We start from the raw sequence: 23,649 nt of genomic DNA, 5'->3' as shown, positions 1-23,649 counted from the left end.
AAATATTAAAAGTATACATATATGCAAAGTGTATATATGTGTGTGTATGTGCATTAGACACACACATGTGTGTATTTAAAGTACAATCCCAGATGAAATGAGCCTTAGAAGTCATTTAAATGATTTAGTTTAAAATGGGGCATAAAACCTAAATGTGAATGCTTTTCTATCTCAACAGCATTTCATTTAGGCAGAAAAAAATTTGGAGTTGGGGGTGAGGAATTTTCAGTTCACTATTTGCATTCTTCCTGGAGAAGTCTTTTGGTAATACCTCATTTATTTTTGAAGTAAGGGTCAAAAGTGACTGGCTGAATATTTTTCTCTTTTCTGTAGCTAATGAGAATTTGAAAAAGCTGCTTACACTTGACCAGGCTTCATGAAAGCATTTTCTCCTTCCCCTCTAAAATGACAAGATTTCAAAGTAATCACTGTCCTGTAATAATCAACTTTCTCAAAAGGAAAGTTTTTGCTTTCTTGCTAATAGGATTTTGTGTGCAAACAAGTTATTAAGAGTTGGCAGGTGCCAGTGGGCTAGATTATATTTTTGATTAGATTTTTCAAATTAAATATTTGGATTATATTTCATCTTTGTTGCTTAGTTATTTGGTAGAGCTTTTTCTCCCCCTCTCCCAACCTATTTCCCTTTCCTCTTGTGGTGTGAAGGAAATGAGGGCTGAAATGTAACTCTGCTTTTCAGTGTTACATGGGGGAAAGCAAACTGAATGCCTTCATCCCTCTATGCCTGCTCTACCGCTCTACTCTGCTTATCCTTCCAGACCTAACTTCTCTGTGAAGTCTTCCGTGCCCATCTAATCCTCAATGGAGTGCTGTGGAACTGTCTGCATTGCTTGTTTGACATTTAACCTTAGGATGGCTCATATTATTTTTTCACAGCTTTATACATCTTATCTCTCCCAAACAGAGCAAACAGACTGCTCCTTGAGGTAGAAGGTATGCCCATGGTATTTTTCATGTTATACACTTAGTCCCAGAGCCAGGGCAAGGGGTGATCGTTTTTGTGGCATCACTGAAACACGTCACTTGATTTTTAGTAAAATGAATGCCTACCTCACCATAGAGAACCAGAGTTTCAGGGCTTAAAAACGTCCATATACAAAAAGCAATATTAAAGAACTGTCCCTTGTCCCCGTGGTGTATTTTGCTTATCCAGTCAACCTCAGGTTGCTGATGTTCCTAGCATGGAGGTTCTCAATAAACATTTTTCATTATTAATCCCAATCTTATTCTACAAAAGCTCACTCCTGAAATTTGTGATTCCTAAGTAACTATCTTGTAGCAAACATCTCATCTCCTCTGTTACTGGCAACTGGAAAGAATGACTTCCTTGTCTGTCTTAGATAAATTGGAGTCACCGGCACATATGTGATGATGATCAGCACTTCGTTTCTGCTCATTTTACACAGTTTTAGTAAGAGAATGAACCAGTCATAAGCAAAACAAATAGACCATTAGATGGGAATCAAATCTAGCCTCAGACACTTACTAGCTGTATGACCTTGGGCAAGTCATTTAATCCTATTTGCCTTGGTATCCTCATCTGTAAAATGAAGTGGAGAAAGAAATGGCAAACTACTCCAGTGTCCCCACTACAAAAATCCCAAGTGTGGTCACAGAGAATCAGACACAACTGAAAAACAACAGAAATAGGTTGGGAAATATACCAAGGATGCCTTTACTAATCCACTTTCTCCTCAATCCCTGGCAATCTGGTTTCAACTTAATGAAGCTTGTCTCTTGTTTTTCTAGCTTTTCTATTGTTTTTAACCTCTCTATAGCATCTAACATTTGGCCCCCTTTTCTATTTACTTGATACTTCCTTTTACCTTGGATCCAGAGACACTGAAAACCCTGTTGGTTCCTGTCTCATCTATCTTTTCCTTTCTCTGACTCTTGTCCCTTTTCTAATCCCATAAGGTGACTATTCTCTGAGGTTCTGCTGTTAGTTGAGCTTCAAATACCACCTCTACACAGATGACTCCCTTAACTATATCCTTAAACCCTCATTTCTCTCCTAAGATCTAGACCAGGGCTCTTAAGCTTTTTGGGTGTGTCAAAGAACCCTCTGGAAGTCTGTTGAAGTCTATGGATCCTTCTCAGAATGTTATTAAATGAATAAAATAAAATATATAGTATTTTACAATTACATTGAAATATAGTCATCAAAACATTGTTTTTTAAAAGTTCATGGACCCCAGGTTAAAAACTATCTAGACTCATATTTCCAACAGCCTACAAAATAACAATAGCTAGTTTTTATGTGATGTTTTAAGCTTTGCAAAATGCTTTATAAATATCATCTCATTTGCTCCTCACAACAACACTGGGAGGTGGGTGCTATTATTATCATCCCTGTTTTAGAGATGAGGAAACTGAGGCAGATGGAGGTTAAGTGACTTGCCAGTGTCACACAGCTAGTAAGTATTTGAGGCTTGAGTCTAGGTCCTGTGCTCTATATACTGCACCACTTACCTGCCTAGGACAGAACATCTACATCTACATATTCCATCAAAACCTCAAATTCAAAATGTCCCAAATTGTGCTTGCTATCTTTTTCCTAAGATTGCTTCTCTTAGAATCATTTAAAGATTCAGGTATATTCTGAAATTTGGTGTGTTGACTCATTCCTTTATAACAGCTTGTTTTCTTCCATTTTTCTCCCTCAAAAAATGTAGAGAGAAGGGCATATAATTGTGTGACATTAATGCAGGGCAAGAACCATTTTCTGGAGAAATTATTCAACCAAAAGATGAAATTATCTTTTCCTAAGAGAAATGAGACCCAGAAGTCAAGATGTTTACTTCCATTCCTTAAAAATCACCTCATATTTATTAGTTATCCTTCAATCTTTTCTCGTTCAAAGTAACTTCAATATTTCAAAGTTTTGTGATTTCACCAGTGTGAATACTTTCTTAGTCATTTCAGACTGCTTTGCAGAAAACTCTTTGCCCCATTTTTAACAGTCTTTTGTGCACTGTCATGGCCCTCCCATGGTAATGAGCCTTTCTCAAGTAAGGCACAGTGGTTCTCAGAGGACAGAAATAGTCTGTCCTCAAGCCCACATATGAAAGCTTTTCCAGATTTATTCTAACACTCCCCCTTGCCCAAACTTGAGTTCTCTTGAATTAGACCTCAGGTTCATGGTCATACCACATATGCACTGGGGGAGAATTCCAAAGATTCTTTTATTTCTGTAAGATAACAGACCATTTCCATCTCCTTGTTGGCTTCTATACACTCTCCCACTTATCATTTGTTTGCAACGTGTAGAAGAGTAACCATCATTTCAAAAATTAGTACTAGGGTGTTATTCTTAATCCATGAATTTTATTTCCATTTAATGACAACCATTTTTGCAAACACTAGACCTTGATTTTCTCCTAATTCCTTTTTAATTTCTGGCTTAATCAGTATTCAAGATTGCATTGTTTGTTATAAAAAAAGATTGAAAGTCTTACACCATGTCTGTGTGATGGATCAAATTTCTCATGTAATCTTTTTTTTAAACAATGTTTAAAATTTTCATCCACTGTTTGAATGAAGTAAAATAAGTAGGCATAAAAATGACAAAATAATAATGCCTTGTGACAGTGAGCTCAGATGTTAACATTCTTTTATTGCTAGAAATCAATGTATCTAAACCAATGTAATGAAAATGTTTTTGTGCTGTGTGTTTACACATATAAAAGAATAATCAGAAAAGTAGACTGGAAGAATGTTGAGGACAGGGACTATTTCATTTCTATCCTTGTAACTCCAGTATGTAACACAGTTTTACATATGGTAAATGCTTAATAAATTTTTGTTGAATGAATGAAATACTCTTTTTTCTATTAACATAATACCTTGTGTTTTGTGAAGAACAGGAAAGTGTATATGAATGTTCTAGAAACATTTATTTCAATTACCAAAGGTTCTATTAAAAATAAATATGGCATAATATTGTACGTAATGATACTCTTACTTCTTTTTTTCTTCAAAGGTCTGTAGCAGATTATAGGGTTTCCATTACTTAGTAGATGATTTTATAAATTGCTGGGCCAAAAAAAGAAAGAAACAAAAGCCACCACCTGATAGCCTATTTTCTGGGGGTGAGTGTCTTTGAATGTAGCTAGGCTGACATCCCATAATTCTCCCAGCCTGTATTCAAAGTCTTTCCAGCATGACTGGTACTGTCAGATATTATTTCATTAGCACAGTATCATCACCTCATAGATCACAGATTTAGAGTTGGGAGTTAAAGGTTATCTAATTCAATCACTTAATTTTACAGCTGAGGGACTGGAGCACATAGGGGCTAACCAATTTACTGAAGGTCGAAAATGAAAAGGGGAGGGGTAAGGGAAGGAAAGGAGCGATTATTTAGCACCTACTATATGCCAGGCACTGTGTCAAGTACTTTACAAACATTATCTCATTTTAATCCTTACAACCCTGCAAGATAGGTGCTCTTATCTCCATTTTTCAGTTGAGGAAACTGAGGCAAACAAGGGTGAAGTGAATTTCTCGGGGTCACACAGCTAGTAAGCATCTGAGGCTAGATTTGAGTTCAGGTCTTCCTAATTCCAGACCCAATGCTGTATTCACTGTGCCATGTAAGATCTGAACCCAGCAGGTCCTCTGATTCCAAATGCGGCACTCTTTCTGTTGTACCACAGTGCCTCTATGCCATGAGGAATCACCAGGAGGGAGAACTTTGAGAATTAACCCAGACTTGTTCTTCTCAAGTCCAGGGACATTCAATTCATGATGGGGCAGGGTAGAATGTGCAAACATCACCAAAATGGACTCATTTTATCAGCATTACAAAATTTTTCAGTTGGCAGACCACATTCAGCCATCTAAAATTTCTAAGAATTTCACAAGATGGTTTTAAAGATTTATGGTTGGCTATTTATTCTTTAGTAGATAAAATCCAAGGGTCTGGATGTCCTTCAGGCAGGAACGTAGACAAACCATTTAATAACAATTGGTATCTATTCTTTTTCTTTAAAAGAAAGAGTACACAGTACTAAAAGAAGAGTACACAGCATTTTTTTTGTTTTTGTTTTTTTTAGCAAAGTTGCTTTCAAGAAATTCTTACATCTAATATGTGGCTTTATTACTATATGTCAAGCACATCCCTTCATATTTATCCCAGAGTGCAGTAGTCAACACCATGGACAATGGAAATTGTACTGGATTGAGAATTGGAGTCTTGAGTTTGAATTAGGAGTGGCACTTACTACCTATGTGTCAATGAGCAAATTATTTAAACCCTTCAGGCCTCATTTGTGAAGCGGGATGGAGAGACTGAACCCTTTCATCTCTGAATCTATGATCCAGCTTACCTGTGACATCTCTAGCTTTAAATCACCACCAGAAAATATTCATGGATCAATAAGTTGGATTTGCAGATACAAATGTTTAATGTTTGCAATGTGGATTAGGCCAAAGATGGGGTATCTTTTACTGAGATCATACCATAGGAAACATAGTTAAAAGTCACTAAGGTCATATGCATTGTTCCACATTGTTTGATTGTCTTATTAGAAGCAGAACAAGGATTCTGAGCACTTGTTATTTCTAAGACTTGACATCCTATAATGTGAACCACTCAATACTGTATTCTTCCAAGTAACTTTGCTGATATATTTTTCAACCAACATAGAGGTATGTTTTCTCTTTTAAGATTAGGAGAATATCTTTTTGTAGTGGCTAAGAATTGAAAATTTGAAGGGATGCCCACCAATTGGGAAATGGCTAAACAAGCTGTGGTATACGATTGTGACAGAATGTTATAGTGCTATAAGAAATGACGAGCAGGATGATTTCAGAAAAGACTTACATGAGCTGATGCAAAGAAAAGCAAGTAGAAACAAAACATTGTACGTAGTAATAGCAATATTGTATGGTGAATAACTGTATGACTTAGCTATTCTCCACAAAACCATGATCCAAGACAATCTTGGCTTTTCACTTAGATGTTATAGACTGCCCTTGCATACACAGTAAAGTATGGGATTGGCTCTTCTTTTTCCTCTACACTTTAATTTTATGGATAGTTAACGATTTATGGATGGTTTTCCCTGTTGCCTTCCTTCTCACCCCTTCTTTCATTTTCTTTCTTCTTCTCACTTCAGTTTCTTTGCTCTCAAACATTCCAGTACTCTCAGAGACTTGTCTTTGAGACTTGGTTAATAGGTCTCTATTTAACTTCAAGTCTTGTGCTTTTGGAACTTCATTTAAATAGTGGATCTTTGATACCAGCTCACCTGGACATCTGTCTGTGAAAAGATGCCAGGTACTTTAAGATTGAGGGAAACCAAGCTTTTACTGTATATTTTTTATCCTACAGTGGGTCTCTGGGATAATAAAGGCCATGAACTTTCTGACTATAAAATAGTAGTCCATTTATCTGACCTAGATTAAATAGTTCTAAACATTAATATCCAATACAATTTTATACACTTTAATCTAACGTCCCCTGCTCCCAGCACTATTTTTTTGGTTGATATTTTCTCTAGTCCATTTATAACTCTTGAACATTTTAAAGAACTGATCTTTAACTCTCTAATATGTTTCTAATAGTTATCAAATATGTTGGATTGAACTGGACTCTAGTACTCAACTTAGTACAATAATATTCCATCATAGTCATAGGCCACAACTATTTCCCAGTTGATGGGCATCCCTTCAATTTCCAGTTCTTAGCCACGACAAAAAGATGCTCTCCTAATCTTGAAAGAGAAAATGTACCTATATGCCTCTTGAAAAAGATTACAGCTAGATGTGAGATTTCATTGGAAAAAGAAGTTCTTAGGTAAGGAAATTTTACCAATGCAGTTGGCACATTATCTACAATGGAGAACTGTCTAGAATAATGGGAAATGAATGGCACACAAATGTCACCCAGAAAGTGAGTGAAAAGTGGTGGAACTTGAACCCAGATTCTCTTGGTTCTGAGTTATCCACTATACCAGACTGCCACTTAAAATGATATTACAGGTTATTTAGCCCAGATTTAAACTTAATACCACAAAACAATTCAATGTTAGCAATAGATCATAAGGTTTCCAAAATGTATTTTTGAAAAATAATGCTTTTTTCCCTTCTACCTTTCTTTATCTGTAAAATCAATAAGGTTGAACTTGATGACCCCTAAGTGGCATATTCCTCATATTGGCCCCATCCACATTTGAGCCCTTATTAATATTTTTCCTGTACAACAGAGCTGACTTTCATATCAAAGTATAGGTGGTAAGGAATAAAGGATGACCATTAAACCTCCCAATTTGACTGAAGTTCAGCAGCAACAACTCCAAATGTGCTAATGATCAAGGGGAAAAAATTAAATTTAAAGAGAATTAGGAGAACAATATCTTTTCAATGAGATTTGAAGAGTTGTTTTACTCCCACTTATAACTCCTGGAATGAAAAGCAATACGATGAAGAAAATGCATTGCTTAAATGAAATGGAATTTTCTTTTTCCTAAAAGCCATGTTTCAACTGAGGTCTTGCATGCCAGCCATAAAGTTAATTAATTAAATTAACCTTATTAATTTAATTAGTTAACTAATTAAAGTTGTAAGAAGCATGATTTAACTTACACTTAACCTGATGAAAACTGGTACTTGATCCCATGCAAATTTATATCGTAGCACTTTTTATGGTAGTAAAAATTTGAAAATCAAATAGATACACTCCAGATGGAGAACAGGAATAGGAAGCAGACCTATGATTTCATTGGAATAAAGAATTCCTGGGTAAGGAATCCTTCTACCAATGCAGGTCAGCCCTTTTTCTGAAACTCGTAGTCTTGTAGCATTGCCTAGAGGACTAAGAGGTTGAATCTTCCAGGTTCATACAGTCTGAATCTAGGTCTTCCTGACTTCATGGTCTCCTCTCCATCTGTTCTGTCACAAGGACGCATGGCTTTTAGGGGATAGTTGAACGAATTGCAGTGTATGAATATAATCGAATGTGCCAGATATAAACTGATTATGCCAGAATAAAAAATGTACATGAAGAAGTCATAGAAACCCAGAAAGATCTGGAAGTATCTTGCACTTGTACGAACTGACACAGAGTAAGGATTGTGGCAGAATCAAGAGAACAATTTACATTATGACCTAATGTAAAGGAAAGTAACACTGAAAGACACCAGAACTCTAATCAATCTTGACTTCAGAGTACTGAGGGTGAAACGTACTTTCTTCCTCTTGACAAGAGCAAGACGAAGTCTAATAGAGGCAGATGTCACACATGTTCAACACATTCATTCATTTTGCTTAATAATATTTTGTTAGAAGGGAGAATTTTTTGTAAGGTAGGTGTCATTGGAAAGTGACAGCAATGTAAAAAAATACATTACAGTAATAAAAAAATGAACAAAATATTTATTTTTTAAAAATAAAATACCTGGTATTTACAGTGAGAGCTTTCTGTGTTTAGCATGAAGAGCCTTAGTTAAGATGCTCAAGGAACTTCTGCATTCTTTACACTTTTTTTCTTATAGATCTGAGTGCTTATTAATAGTTCTAGTGGCAGCATATTTCTCTGACAAGCAAAAACAGATTTTGCAAGACTTAAAAATGAATAAATTTAACTGCAGCACAACAAAATTATAATTAAAAGCAAAAAAAGTAATTTTGGTCACTTAATTATTAAGTCCATCTCCCGCAAGGTTTCCACTTGAATGAACAAGAAATATTGGGCTATAAACATGAGTCCTTGCTAATGTATTTGTTATAATGTGGTTCCCCTAAATGATCTTAGGGGAGTATCAACAAATAATTCAGAAAGTACAATTTAGCAAACTCATTAAAATAGTGAGAAGTTTCATATTTCTTCTCAGCTATATTCTGTGATGGAAATTAAAACATACAGCAAGACAGAGTTGGTATAATTCAAAGTTAGTTACTGACTTATGGACACTCAACTTAGCAGCGATTTAAACATATGAACTTGATTCCAGGTTGTTCATGGCCTTCATTTATGTTCCTAAAGGGATAGCTGCTCTTTGTTCTCCAATCCAGAACACCCAAGGAAAGAATAACTTAGAATGATCCTTTTCAGGGATTTTTAACTTTTTGTTTGTCATGGACCTTTTTGATAGTCTCGTGAAACACCTTCCTAAAATAATGTTTTTAAATGTATAAAATATGTAGGAAATCAATTATATTGAAGTACAGTTCTCTCTCTCTCCACACACATGTACACACACATACATATACACATATACATGTTCATACACACAGGTGTGTTTTCAGGTTCAGAGATCCCAGGCTAAGAATCCCTCTCCTATAAAAGAGGCATAGGATGCTGATGTAGAAAGTAAAATTACAGGTATTTGGCAATGTATATCCTGAGTCCAATAATGTTGGAGAGTGGGTGGGAGACATGGGGTTTGGATTTATGGAGCCTGAGTGGGTTATATATTCCTGGTATATATTCCCTCTGGGATGCCACTGAGGTGAATTAATTATGATCACCCTCCTTAAATGATCATTTTATGTTCAATGAACTTGGTCTCCAATCCTTGATTTTGTCATTGCAGAATATATGTTGACTCTTATGTTTTGCAAATAGGAAGCAGCAGGGTATGTGCTCGGAACAGAGTGAGACCCAAGTAGCTACTGTATCTTGAGTCAAGATCAAGCAACTCCTAAAGTTTAAGGATTTCTTGTTGGGAACTTATAAGGTCAAAAAGAATAACCAACACTGTCTCCCAAATGACTTTAGGTTCTTGGCAGAATGGGATTACCAAATTTGATCATTAAGGTTCACATCATTATATACTGCTGTGTATTCCATCCTTGTGTATGTAGGTGAGAAGTGACCCAGCTTCAGGTCATAAGAGCAGCCCTTCGAGTTTGGGATTTGTTTTCTTCTTGGGTTTATGTAATTTTTACTTTATTTCTTGCCTTCCCAATTCCCCTTTTATCTTTCTAATCTCATAAAAATCATATGCGTAAGTGCCAGAAAAAAGTCAAAGAGGTAAAGGAACCTCTGCACAGGAACTGTTTCTGTTTATTCATGTTTCCTGTGGTCACTGCTAACAGAATGAGGTCAAATACTACATTTCACCAGAGATCAGACATCAGGGATTTGCTGTTTTGAGGTTTGTTGTTCTAAGGAACAGTCTGTAAAAGGTCAACTGGAATAGGTCTCACATGGCCAACCCCCTGTCTCTCCCACTTAGAACTTGTATGGAACACAGTTCACATGACTATACTTTTTACATTCACCGAATTTGCCTCCTGGAAAGGCTTTTCTCAGGGGTCACACTCAAGTTCAGACGCAATGTGATCAGTGAGTGTGATCACCTGTTGAAAAGGTGATATATAGTATGTATGGAATAGTATGGAAGCAGCACTTTAGTGAAATAATCTTAAGACTAGAACTCTTTTATTTTCTTTTTCAACCATGGAGGGATTGTTTCAGAAATGCTCTGGTGAAGTAAGGGATGTCTTAGTTTTTAAAGAAAGGTAGTAGCGGATAGAATGCTGGACCTGGTGTTAGTAACACTTGACATATGCTAGCTATGTGATCCTGGCCAAGTCACTTAACCTCTGTTTGCCTCAGCTTTTTCATCTGTTTAATGGGGATAATAAGAGCATCTACTTTCCAGGGTTGTTGTCAGGATAAAATGGAAAGTGCTTTGGAAACCTTAAAATGCTTTATAAATACTAGCTGCTATTCAACATAGCACCTAAAATAGTGCTTCCCACAAAGTAGGCACTTGATGAATACCTTACTCAATGAATAAATGAACTGGGGTTAACTAATACTAGAAAGACCTATCATGGCATAGCAGATAGAGCCAATCAAGAAGGCAGGAAGACTGAGGTTTGAACCTTGCCTCTGACCTCAACCTCTTTGTGCTCTAGGCTTTCAGTTCTCAAAATATGCTCTGGGGATCTCTTGGTGTTCCAGAGATCCTTTCAGGGGTATGTGAGATCAAAACTATTTTCATAAATGTACTAAGACTTTTACTTTCTAATATGGTAAATATCGATAGCTATAACCCACATAAACAAAAGCTTTCTGGGGTTCTCAATTTTTAAAAGTGTAAAGGGGTCCTGATACCAATAAAGTAAGAAAACTGCTGTTACAGAGAGCTGAGATGAAATACTGCAGAGTGTCAACCTGCACTGGTGAAGGGAGTGTCCTCACCTGAGAGCTCCCTGTACCAATGAAATCACAAGTTTAGTCCCTAACCTTAACACTGCCTTATTTAGTTCTCCAATACTTTAGTTCTTTTGTTGTATTTCTTTCTCCAAATAAGTGGTAAGCTTCTTGGCAATAAGAGACTTTGCCCTTTAGTCCGTTGTATCTAGAAACTAGCATGTAGTAGATTTAAAGCTGGAAGGTGCGTAATCCAAATCCCTCCTTTTACAGGTTCAAAAGAGGTTTAAATGACTTGCCCTCTGTCACAAGGTGGCAGAGGTTAGAATTAGAATCCATGTCCTTTGGATCCAATTCTAGAACTTTTCTCATTGTACCCATCCTACCTCTTATCAGTAGATCTATAACACTGGTTTACGTCAATGGTTAGGTTTCCACGTTATTCTCCCACAAGTCTATTTAACCTATAATATACTCAGAATATTAATTAATTTTAGTTAAACTACTAAATTTAATTTTTTTCAGACCTGTGATTTCATCATTGTAGGGAACTCCCATTGAGGAAACCTCCTCCACCAATGCGTATTGGCAACTGCCATATAGTTTTAGTTGCCAAAGGTCATGCAGCCAACATTTGGGTCAGAAGCAGGACTTTTCCTGAGCCCAGGTCTGCAAGGGCCTTACCTCACTTCTCTACCTACTATGCCACTTTTAAACTATACTTTATAAGAATATAGAAAGGATCTTCAATTTCATAGGCATGGAGAACTCCCTGTATGGAATTCTTTCCACCATCTTCTGTCTATGACACAGCACAGTCATCTCAAACGCAAATAGAATCTCAAATGGCCACTAAACCATAACAGATCCCTGAGGGCTGGGTATGGACTTAGAAAACCACATATTAACATCATCTATGTTCTACTGTATTTTTATTTATTTTGTTAAATATTTTCCAATTACATTTCACTCTGGTTTGGGCCAGTAGATTGTGTGTTTAACATTTCTCACGTAGCAGATAGGTCCTAGGGAGTTCTCTGAGACTCAGAGTTTAGGAAACTTGCCCAGAGTCACATGATAAGTGTCAGAGGCAGATGTGAACCCAGGTCTTCCTGATGCTACATCTAGCACACATTGGACCATCTAGAGCCAAAAAGGTCTTTAGAATCCAACTGCATTATCCCTTTTATTTTACAGATGAGGAAACTGAGAACCATAGAGTTTGACTTGTATGGACACACAGCTAATAAGTGAATGAGGCAGTATTTGCAACCAGGTCTTTCTGACTCCAAGTCTAGCATTCTATGCTATCTGTCATCCTGCTCCTACTAAACTATACTCAGTCACCATTTGTGAAGTTTTCATGGTAAAGGATGTTGCTGCGGATCATATTTGTTTTCTAGTTCTTTTGCTATGCAGCTTTTCCAGCAAAGTGGTAATTTTCTTAGCCATAAGGATTGTGATCCTACTAAACTATACTCATCCACCATCTATGAAGTTGTTTCTGTGGGAAAGTGTATCCTTGACAATGGTAGTGGATTCTGTGGGAGATCTCTTTTATACCTACTGACATCCTTAAACTTCCTCTTTCTCATGGAGAAACCTTTTAACCTCTTCTTGCCTCCAGCCCAGTACGGTCATGCTATATCACACACTGTGACATTTATTTGGTCTACTCCACTTCTTGTCGTGTTTTGAAAGCTTCCATTATAGACAGAAAACATTTTGACAACAGTCCCAAAGCAATAGGAATTCCTGGATTTCCATCCAGAGATAACACACTCTTGACATCATCAGGACTGGCTGGAAACCAAGAGCCTCTGGTTTAACAAGGGCTGATAGGAAGGAAAAAATACAAACAATGCCCTTTTTGAACACATTAGCTTCAACCCAGGCACGCAGCTGACAGTTACATCACTGGAAGCTCATAGAAATGACAAACCTCTTCTGTTCATAAAACAATAGAAGGCATTCACTTCCAAAAACTACTTAAAAGACACTGGGCCAGGAGTGCTGACTGACAAGTTCAGGCTCTTTTCCCTGGCTGACATCAAAAATGCACCCCCTTTTTCAATGTAAGCTTTCACAATATTCCAGTCTCCCTGAAATCACATAGTGGAGTATTATTTCTTTCTTTCTTTCTTTCTTTTTTTTTTAGTCCCTCTCCATCTCCACTGCTCTATGTTCTTTTCTCACAGACTATATATGTGTGTATGCAGATGTATTGATTTTTTTTTTTTTGAGGCAATCTGGGTTAAGTGACTTGCCCAGGGTCACAGAGCTAGCAAATGTCTGAGGCCAGATTTGAACTCAAGGTATCCCTGACTCTAGGACCAGTGCTCTATCCACTATGTCATGTAGCTGTATCTTATTTTAATCAAGCTAGCTTTTCTGTCATCCCTTAAACATCTTGCCTCTGTACTTTTCTTTCCTTAAGCAATTACCTATACTTGGGGTAACATTCTGCATTTGTACTGTTCCTTATTCCCCAAGTTTGAATGTCATCACTTTTGTATTATGATCTCCACAAGCCACTTTGTATCTCTTATGTATTTATGCCACACTTTAAACTGCTAAATAACAAAACAAGGAACTCATTAATTTAATAACTCGCATTTATATAGCATTCAGACATTTACAAAGTGTTTTCCTCACAATGTCCCAGTGAATTCAATAATACAGCATCACTTCCATTTTATAAAGGAAGACATTGAGACACAAAGAAGTTCTAGTGACTTGTGCAGGGTCACAGCACTATGGAAGTGGCAGAATCAGGATTCACATGTAAGTCTTCAGTCCTCTTTCCACTAAACCACATTGTCTCACAATAATAGGCACTAAGTGCATGTTCATTAAATGAATGAATGAATGGATGGATGCACAATATTCCTTCAGTAGTAACCAACGTTTCAGACGAATCTTAAACCTAGTTATTGTTCTACTACATACATTCATGACTTCATCATTGTTTCCAATTCCCATTTTTCCTAGAAAACATAAAAACTGTAGAATCTCAAGACTGCAGGTCATCTAGTCCAATTCATACATGCAGGATCCCTTTAAGACATAAATGGTTGTCCAGCCTTTAAGAGATTTCCACAGAAGGGAATCCACTTTTTTTGGAAGTAATTCATTTCCATTACAATACAATACAAATTAATAGGGAGTTTTTCCTTACTAATCCTAAATTTGTCTCTTTGTAGCTTCAATTTTCTGAGATTAAGCAAAACAGTTCAATTCTCTCTTTTTTTATCAGCTCTTCAGATAACTGAAGACAATTCCCTTGCCCCTCCCCTAAGTCTAAGGCTAAATACCAAGTTCCTTCAACTAGCTTTCCCCATGGTAGGATCTCGAGGATCTTCACCTACCTAGTTTCCCCTTTGTAGCTTCAGCTAGAGCTACCACTCAGGTGGAGTGATGAGGCTTTGCCCAAAGGTCCTGAAAATTAGAGAGATCTGATAGCACTTTTATATCTTTATCAGGTAGAAATAACTGATCTTATCACTTAACTTAGCAAGAATAACTAGTTGAAATGGAAAGATATCAGATGGGATTTTCCTCTTCAACCTAGAGTGGTTGCACACCACTTCAAGATCAATTCCTCTCCAGCTTGGCCTCATTTCATTTCCTCTTCAGCAAGATTCATAAAGTGTCCTGGAATCTGTGTTCACTCTCCCCTACCCACCCACCAGGTGCTCTCTTCCCCAGTGGGACTTTGTGTTCTGATACCTCTCACTAAGTATTCCTGAGCAAGCAGATTTGTTTTAATGCTTGCATCGAATATGTTTTGTGGTGTTTACCTTGAGAACCAGAACTGCTGGTTATGTAGTTCTATGTTTAATGAGCAATATCCTTATTAAAATGTAGCACCCAGAACTGAATACGTTACCACCCATAGGGACTGACCAGGGTAGAGTACGGCATGCTTCGATTAAACACAGACTTGGATTTGTCTTAGTTCTCTTGGGTGCCATAGCATACGTTTATTTTCTATTGAGCTTTCGGCATATTAGAACTCTCAGAGCTTAGTGACCATTCCTCTAATCTTATAATTCTGAAGTTGACTTCTTTTGAACTCAAGTATATGACTTTATGTTCATCTCTGTTGAAGTTAATCTTCTTAGATTGTTTTTAGCTTGTCAAGACTTTTTGGTCTGTTAGCTTTATCATCTAATAAGTTGGCTATCCCTTCCAGCTTGGTGTTACCTGCAAATTTGATAAATATACAATCTATTCCTTCCCCCAAGTCACTGATTAAAAAAAACAAACGTTAAATACCATCAGGCCCAGAACAGATCCCTAGTACATAACACTATAGACTTCCTTCTAAGATAATACTGAGCAATTAATTAATTCTTGATTCTGGTCATTTAATCAGTTTGCAAATCTACATAATTGTATCACCACCTAGCCCACATTATGCATCATTTGCACAAGAATAAGATGGGAAGATTTGCTAAAACCTAGGCAAGTTATATTGACAGCATTCTCCTCATATACCAGTCTAATTAGCATGTCAAAAAAAAAAAAGAAAATGCGTGAGTCTGTCATGTCTTCTTCTTGAAAAAGTCGTATCGGCTCTTTCTGATCACCCCTTCCTTTGGTAGAGGCTCACTAATCATCCTCTTAAAAATAACTGTCCTTTTTCTTTCTGCAGCTTTACAAATGTTATCTCATTTGATGCCACCTAATTACTTTGGGGAACAAAAGTCAATGGAATTATACCTCTAGTAAATGAAAAGAATGCATTCCAAAGAATACACTTTACTGTCAGAAGCATTTTGACTCATAGTAGACAAGCCGAGGGCCTAGAAATGATTTCCCTACTTTCCATATTGTGATATGGTAGGGGCAACTCCATCCCTTCCAGACAAACAAGATGGACTCCTCCCATTCTTTATGAACTGTTTTGAAAAGACATAACTGTCCCTTCTCAGGATGTCCCTCAGTGACTTAGAAACCATATGTGGTCACAGCCCAGAAGCTACTTTCAGTATTGAATATTCATTTAAAAGCCTTTGCCATTTGTCTCTAGCCTATTTTATCCCCATACTGTGTATTACTTTCCTTCATATGTTCCCACCAAACTGGCCTACTACTGTTTCCTGGAAAATAATGACAATAAGAATAATAATGAGCAGCATTTATATAGTACATACTATGTGTCAGGAACTATGTTAAATGCTTCACAAATATTATCTCATTTAATCTTCGCAACAACCCTGGGAGGTAGGTGCGATTATTATCTCTATTTTACGGTTGAGAAAAATGAAGCAAAGAGAAGTCAAGTGTCTTGCCCAGGGTCACACAGCTAGTAAATGTCTGAATCCAGATTTGAATTCAGGTCTTTCTGACCCCAGGCCCAGAGCTTTATCCACTTTGCTACCCACCTTTCCCTAACAAGTACATTTCCTCTTCTGTCTCTTTGCTGGGTCAGGATTCTTCACCTAGAATGCACTCTCATCTCCTCTCCATCTCTCATTCCTCTTACCTTTCTCTGAGGCTGAGCTCAAGATCTACTTCTTATGTGAGGCCTACTTGGATAAATACAGTATCTAATTCCTTCTGGTCCCCTTGAAATTACTTTGTATAGATAAAATACCTGTAAAAATTGACTCTAAACAAATTCTAGAGTAGCAGAAGCCATAAAATGACAGTGAAGAGATTTCCAGCCCAAGATAGCCTGGAAGGCTGACAGAAAAGGTCTATTGCACTAGGCTAGGAGTGGAGCACAGCCCAGCCTGGGCCTTGCGGCAAGGACAGAACTGAAGCAGGCTTCAGGATACGGAATCATGGGTAGCAGCTGTGGTTCCCAGATATCTCAACCCACAAATACCAAAGACAGCTTCAAAGGTCAGTGAGAAAGCTCTTTCACCTGAGTGAGAAGTGAGCAGGGTCTGACCCTAGCCTCAACTCTAGGGCAGTGACATCCTCTGAGGCAGTAGCAGTACCCATTTTTGGAGCCCTTTACCTAAAGATCCTGGGAGAACTGAGCAGCTGATCTGAGTCTCAGTCATGAGTGGTCATCTTGGGGCAAAGAAGAGTGCTGGCATGGTGGAGCTGGTGGAGGCTCTGGAGAGATCCTGGGCAGAAAAGCTTGTGGTTGCTCCCAGACCAGAATGCAGACCAGGAGAGGAGTAAACTCCTCTCGCTGGATTGTGTCACCTTGGAGGAACTGAGAACTTAACAGATCTCTAGAATATACCCTCCACTTGACAAAGGACTCAAAAGTCAATTAACAGGCTGGAAAAATGCCCAAAAAAGGGGAAAAAAATAAGACTGTTAAAAGTCACTTTCTTGGTGAACAGTTTTTTTCTTCCATCCTTTCAGATGGAAGTATGCCATTAGAGGAAGACATAAAAGTCAAGCCTTCTATATCCAAAACCTCCAAATATGCAATGATCTCAGGCCATGGAAGAGCTCAAAAAGGATTTTGGAAATCAAGTAAGAGAGATGGAGGAAAAATTGGGAAGAGAAATGAGAGTGATGGAAGAAAATCATGAAAAACAAGTCAACAACTTGCTAAAGGAGAACCAAAAAAAAAAATGCTGAAGGAAATAACACCCTTAAAAATAGACTAATCCAAATGGCAAAAGAGGTACAAAAAGCCTATGAGGAGAAAAATGCTTTAAAAAACAGAATTAACAAAATGGAAAAGTAGGTTCAAAAGATCTTTGAAGAAAATAGTTCTTTAAAAATTAGAATGGAAGAAACAGAAGCTAATGACTTTATAGGAAACCAAGAAATTGTAAAACAAAACTAAAAGAATGAAAAAATAGAAGAAAATGTGGAATATCTTATTGGAAAAATAATTGACCTGGAAAATAGATCCAGGAGAGATCACTTAAAAATTATTGTTCTACCTGAAAATCATGATAAAAAAAGAGACTAGACATCATGTTCCAAGAAATCATCAAGGAAAACTGCCCAGATATTCTAAAACCAGAGGGTAAAATAGTAATGGAAAGAATTTACTGACACCTCCTGAAAGAGATCCCCAAAGGAAAATGCCTAGTAATATTGTAGCCAAATTCCAGAGGTCCCAGGTCAAGGAGAAAATATTACAAGCAGCCAGAAAGAAACAATCCAAGTACTGTAAAAATACAATCAGGATAACACAGAATTTAGCAGCTTCTACACTAAGGGGTTAAAGGGCTTGGAATATGGTTTTTCAGAGGTCAAAGGAGATAGGATTAAAACCAAGAATCACCTACCCAGAAAAACTGAGCATAACACTTCAGGGGGAAAAATGGAATTTCCATGAAATAGAGGACTTGCAAGTATTCTTGTTGAAAAAACCAGAGTCGAATAGAAAATTTGACTTTCAAATACCAGAATCAAGACAAACATGAAAAGGTAAACAGGAAAGAGAAGCCTTAAGGAACTCATTAAAGTTGAACTGTTTATATTCCTACGTGGAAAGATGTTATTTGTAACTCATGAGACCTTTTTCAGTATTAGGGTAGTTAGAGGAATATATATATGTGTGTGTGTGTGTGTGTGTGTGTGTGTGTGTGTGTGTGTGTGTATAGGTATGTTTGTTATGTGTATATTGTATATGTGTAGGTATGTATATGTACATGTGTGTATATGTTTATGTATATATGTTTGTGTGTGTTTGTATACATAGACAGAGAGCACAGGGTGAGCTGAATATGAAGGAAGAATACCTAAAAAAATAAAATTTACTGTTGAATGGAATGTACTAGGAGTAAGAGAAAGGGAGAGGCAGAATGTAGCAAATCATCTCATATAAAAGAGGAAAGAAACAGTTTCTACAATGCAGGGGAAGAGCAGGGGAGATGAAAGGAAATAAGTGAGACTTACTCTCATGGGATTTGGCTTAAGGAGGAATAACACACTCAATTGGATATGGAAATCTATTTTATTCTTCAGGAAGGCAAGTGGGAAAGGGATAGGGGAGGGAAGATAATAGAAGGGACAGCAAATTGGGGAAAGGGATAATCAGAAGCAAATACAATTGTGGGAAGACAGATCAAGGGAGAGAATGGAATAAAGGAAGGGCAGCATAGGACAGAGGAAATGTGGTTAGTCTTTTACAACATAACTATTATGCAAGTGCTTTGCATTTTTACACATGTATAACCTATATTGAATTGCTTGTTTTCTGACTGAGGGTGGGTGGGGAGGGAGGGAGGGAGAGAATATGGAACTCAAAGCTTTAAGAATGAATGTTAAAAATTGTTTTAGCATGCAACTGGAAATTTAGCTATACAGGCAATGCAGTACAGAAATCTATTTTGCCCTACAGGAAAATAGAGGGGAAGGGGGATGGAAGAAGTGTGAGTAACAGAAGAGAGGACAGACTGGAGGAAGGGGTGGATGGGGTATATGCTGTCCTGGGGTGTGCGGTGGGGAGAGATGGGGAGAAAGTTCTGAATTCAAATTCTTGTGGAAGTGAATGTTAAGAACTGAAAAATTAGTAAATTATATATTAAAAAAGGAAATTACTTTGCATAAAATTTTGTATTTACTTTTCTGGGTTCATGCTATTTCCTCTCAATAGATGATAAACTCCTTAGGGCATATGGACATGACCCAGGGAACTCCTCTCATATTCACATGTGACTGGACTGTGCATGTTCAGCAAATACAGCCCTCCCTTGGCCTGTTCCTAATAGTATCACAGACTTTCTCAGCTAACAATAACCATAGTTAGTGACCCAGTGCTAACAAGTCTGGAACTTTTCCCAGTCCATTCTGTGCTTAGGTTGACTTTGTTAAAAGAGGCTCTTTTCCCAGAGGATTTGTTCATTCAGCTACCATTAAACTGGCAAAAGCCAACGTAGGGTGAATTTCAGACTTTTTCTAGACATAGATCCCAATACACATTTTGTGCAATTCCACCTTATAAAAATTTCCCCTGAGCATCACTTGGCTTTAGTTTTGGGTAGTTACTTAGGCCAAGTGTGCACATAATAAGCTTTTGTACTTGAAGCCCTTGAGTCTCAGTTCCTGATTGCTTCTCATCCAGATAACAGAAAGCAATTTCAGCCAATGCTTTCCATAATTGGTTTGTGTCCACACATGGACCTCCTGGGATCCACTTATTTACATTATCATGCAATCTGCCTCCAAAACGCTCTCTCTGTTAGGAATCCCTTTTCCCCCAAGAACTGCAAATAGCTTATCTGTTTAATCACTATATTAGTCCCAAACATCTATTCTCTGTTAGCCTGACTAATTTCCCTACAGCATAGGTAGAAAGAAAACACAATTTCTGCCACTGCTTTTTCTGTAGGGAGACAGGGGTGCTGAGATAGTATTCCTTCAGCACCAATTAATTTCATTACCACCATATGGGCCTGTCTTAACACATTCTGGAACCATGATTAAATCATCTCTTTCACTGCTCCTGCAAGGGGTGTGTCAATCTACTTTTCTATGGTCCTTTTCATCATCCTTGCAAAATTTCTGGACCAAAATACTCTCCTTCCCTGCTACCACTAAACAGTGTGTGAGGTCTCCCTATTAGAATATAAGTTTCATGAGGGAAAAAGCTATCTTTGCTTTTGCTTTCATATCCCCAGTTCTTAGCAAAGAGTTTGGTACACAGTAAACCCTCCCTTACTAAATGCCCTATCCTTTATTAACTCATTCCAGATTGAAAAACTCTATGTTTACTTCATTTAGAGCAAAGGTCTTATTACTACTAACTTGCCAGGACAAGGATGCTCTCCCATCCACATGAGAGCTAGTAACTCAAGTTTTCATCAGGAAACATCTCTCTCCAGTACAAATCATAACAAAGGTCTCTCCTTACCCGACAGTCTCGCTGGAGTGTCTTCATCAAGGCGTTGTATGTTTCCGTATCAAAATACAATCCTTCATGCATGTCTTGCAAGAAATCCAAGTCCTTAAATGTAGGGTTTAATTTTTCTCTCTCTTTTCTGGATGCTCGTCGCTTATATGTAGAACCTTTCAAGTCATAGGTAAAGTGCATTTTCATTGAGCGAGGCAAAATGTTGTTCATCACCACAATCCTGATGTTAATGCCCCCTGACTGTACACAGTAGAGTCCATAAAACTTTGGTAAAAGAGTCCTAGGATTCTGGTTTAAGTTCTAAAACCAAAAAGAGAGAAAGAAAAATCAGAATAACCTTTGCAAAATTGTGCCAATAAATCAAAGGGGTTCTTTTTGTTAAACTCTGTTTGGTTTTCTTTAAATTAACAGATATCTATTTTCTCTCCCATTCTCCAGCCAATCCAAAAAAAGAAAAACCAATTTCTTGTAACAAATATGTATAGGCAAGGAAAATAATTTCTCTCATTGACCATGTTTGAAAAATGTCTAATTCTCAACCCCAAACCAACTAGGTGATGCAGTGGTGCTGGCCCTGGAATCAACAAAACCTAAACTCAAATCTGGCTTCAGACCCTTATTAGCTGAGTGACCCTGGCCAAGTCATTTAACCTGTCTACCTCAGTTTCCTAGTATGTAAAAGGATAGCAATAATAATGATAATAATGGCATTTAGCTCTCAGGGTTTATATGAGGCTAAAAGGATTTAATATCTGTACAGCACTTTGCAAACTGTAAAGTGTTAAGTAATGCCAGCTATCACCACCATTACCATCACTGTCATCACCATTTCTGTCAAGAGGAAGATAAGATGCGTCATCATTGGTCTTTTGGAGTAAAAAATATTATTGTATTGATCAAAATTCTTACAGTTCTCAAAGTTGTTTGCTTTTACAATATTATTATTGCACAAATTGTGCTTCTAGTTCTACTTATTTCATTCTTTATCAATTTTTTTATCAGCCTTCAAAACTGTTCATTTTCATAACATGAAGAATTAGTTATGTTAATATGTAATTGGTATTATAGAATAAATTGCTTTTCTGATTTTGCTTATTGCTTATCTTACTTTGCATTAGTTCGTACAAGTCTTTCCATGTCTCCTTGAAATCACGTATTTCCTTATTTCTTATGAACCAACAGTACTCCTCCACATTTGTATACTCTAATTTGTTCAGCTGTTCTCCAACTGATTTGTATCCTCTGACTTGCCAACTTTTTGATACCATAAAAGAGCTGTTATAAATATTTTCATACATATAGAACTTTTTCCTCTTTCTTTGATTTCTTTTTGGCTATAGATCTAGCAGTTATATAGTTCCATTAAAGACTATGCACCATTTAATACTTGTGTGTGTAATTCCAAATCGTTTTCCAGAATGGTTGTACCAATTAACAACTGCACTAACAGCTCATTAAATGTACCTATTTTCCCACAGCTCCTCCACTATTTTTCAAGTTTTTCTCTTCCTCCTCCTCCTTCTTTCAATCTTTGCCAACCTGATGGGGTGAGATGAAATCCCAGAATTGCTTTAATTTGCACTTCTCTAATTATTAATGATTTGAAGCATTTGAAAAAAATAGGATATGAATAGCCATAAGGGTTTCTTCTCTTAAGCACGGATTGTTCATACACCATTTATCAACTAGGGAATGGTTCTTATTCTTATAAATTTTAATCAGTTCTTAATATATCTTGGAAATGAGGTCTTTCATCAGGAAAACTTACTGGAAAGATTTCACAGCCCCCCAGTTGTTTCCCTTTTAATCTTGTTCTGATTGCATTTGTTTCTGCAAAATTTTAATTTTATGTAACTAAAATTATCCACTTTATGGTTTGTGATCCTCTCTCTTCCTTGTTTGCCCAAAGTAGTGTTTTCATGATAGCATTAGGAAATAACGTCAAATGTAACCACCCTCAAGAATTATTTTTGCTCTTTATCTTTGTTTCAGATTCTAATTTTGTCTAATGCCATATCATTTTCATCCTAAATCCAGAACATGAAAATTGAATGAAGTAGAGGGCATGACAAGGAGAGGTGGCATTGTCCAGGAGAAAGAACACTGGAATGGCTCTTACATAGTAATTGTCTAATAAATGCTTGTTAACTTGTCTTGTGGGGCAGCTGAGTGGTACAGTGGAGTCAGGAAGACTCATCTTTCTGAGTTTGTCTTTTTTTTTTTTTTTTGGAAGAGGTCCAATGATATCACAAATCAGGTCTCAGACACTCTCTAGCTGTGTGACCCTGGGCAAGTCACTTAACCTTGTTTGCCTTTAATCTCCGCATCTGTAAAATGAGCTGGAGAAGGAAATGGTGAACCACTCCAGTATCTCTGCCAAGAAAACTTCAAATGGGGTCATGAAGAGTTGGATACAACTGAAATCACTAAATATAATTTGCTCTGGATTGGGAGTCAGAAGATTTACAAGTTCTCCCATGTAATGACATGATACTACACAAGTCCGTTAGAATGGTCTGGATCTTTGTTTCCACTTCTGTAAAAATGAAACTGGATTAGATGATCTCTGAGGTCTCTTCTGGCTCTAAATGATTTCATGAAATTGATTCTAAGTTAAACAAAAACTAGATTTGAGATTAAGGGAATCTTCTATCTTAAAACATTATACATTTAATAGCTTGAGGCAGGAAATTATGACTAGAAAGAAGTATTTATGTATTCATAGGCATGACATGTA

At 37.1% G+C, this 23,649-nt stretch overlaps 1 protein-coding gene across 8 annotated transcripts in view; it reads right to left on the bottom strand.

The window, feature by feature from the left end:
* PIP5K1B (phosphatidylinositol-4-phosphate 5-kinase type 1 beta) overlaps window positions 1-23,649 on the bottom strand; it is a 338,296-nt gene that overhangs the window by 102,232 nt on the left and 212,415 nt on the right. For all 8 annotated transcript variants that reach the window (XR_011967427.1, XM_072611031.1, XM_072611030.1 and 5 more), the window contains one exon: window positions 20,913-21,212. Coding sequence is in view for 7 of the 8 variants with exons in the window: in XM_072611031.1 (XP_072467132.1) it covers window positions 20,913-21,212 (300 nt within the window). In the remaining variant the exon portion in view is untranslated. The remainder of the gene's footprint in view (window positions 1-20,912; window positions 21,213-23,649) is intronic.

The sequence above is a fragment of the Notamacropus eugenii genome, chromosome 1 (genome assembly GCF_028372415.1).
Source record: "Notamacropus eugenii isolate mMacEug1 chromosome 1, mMacEug1.pri_v2, whole genome shotgun sequence".
In the NCBI taxonomy this organism is placed as follows: domain Eukaryota; kingdom Metazoa; phylum Chordata; class Mammalia; order Diprotodontia; family Macropodidae; genus Notamacropus; species Notamacropus eugenii.
Note: the sequence above shows the minus strand (reverse complement) of the source record. Positions and strands in the feature narration are given on the sequence as shown.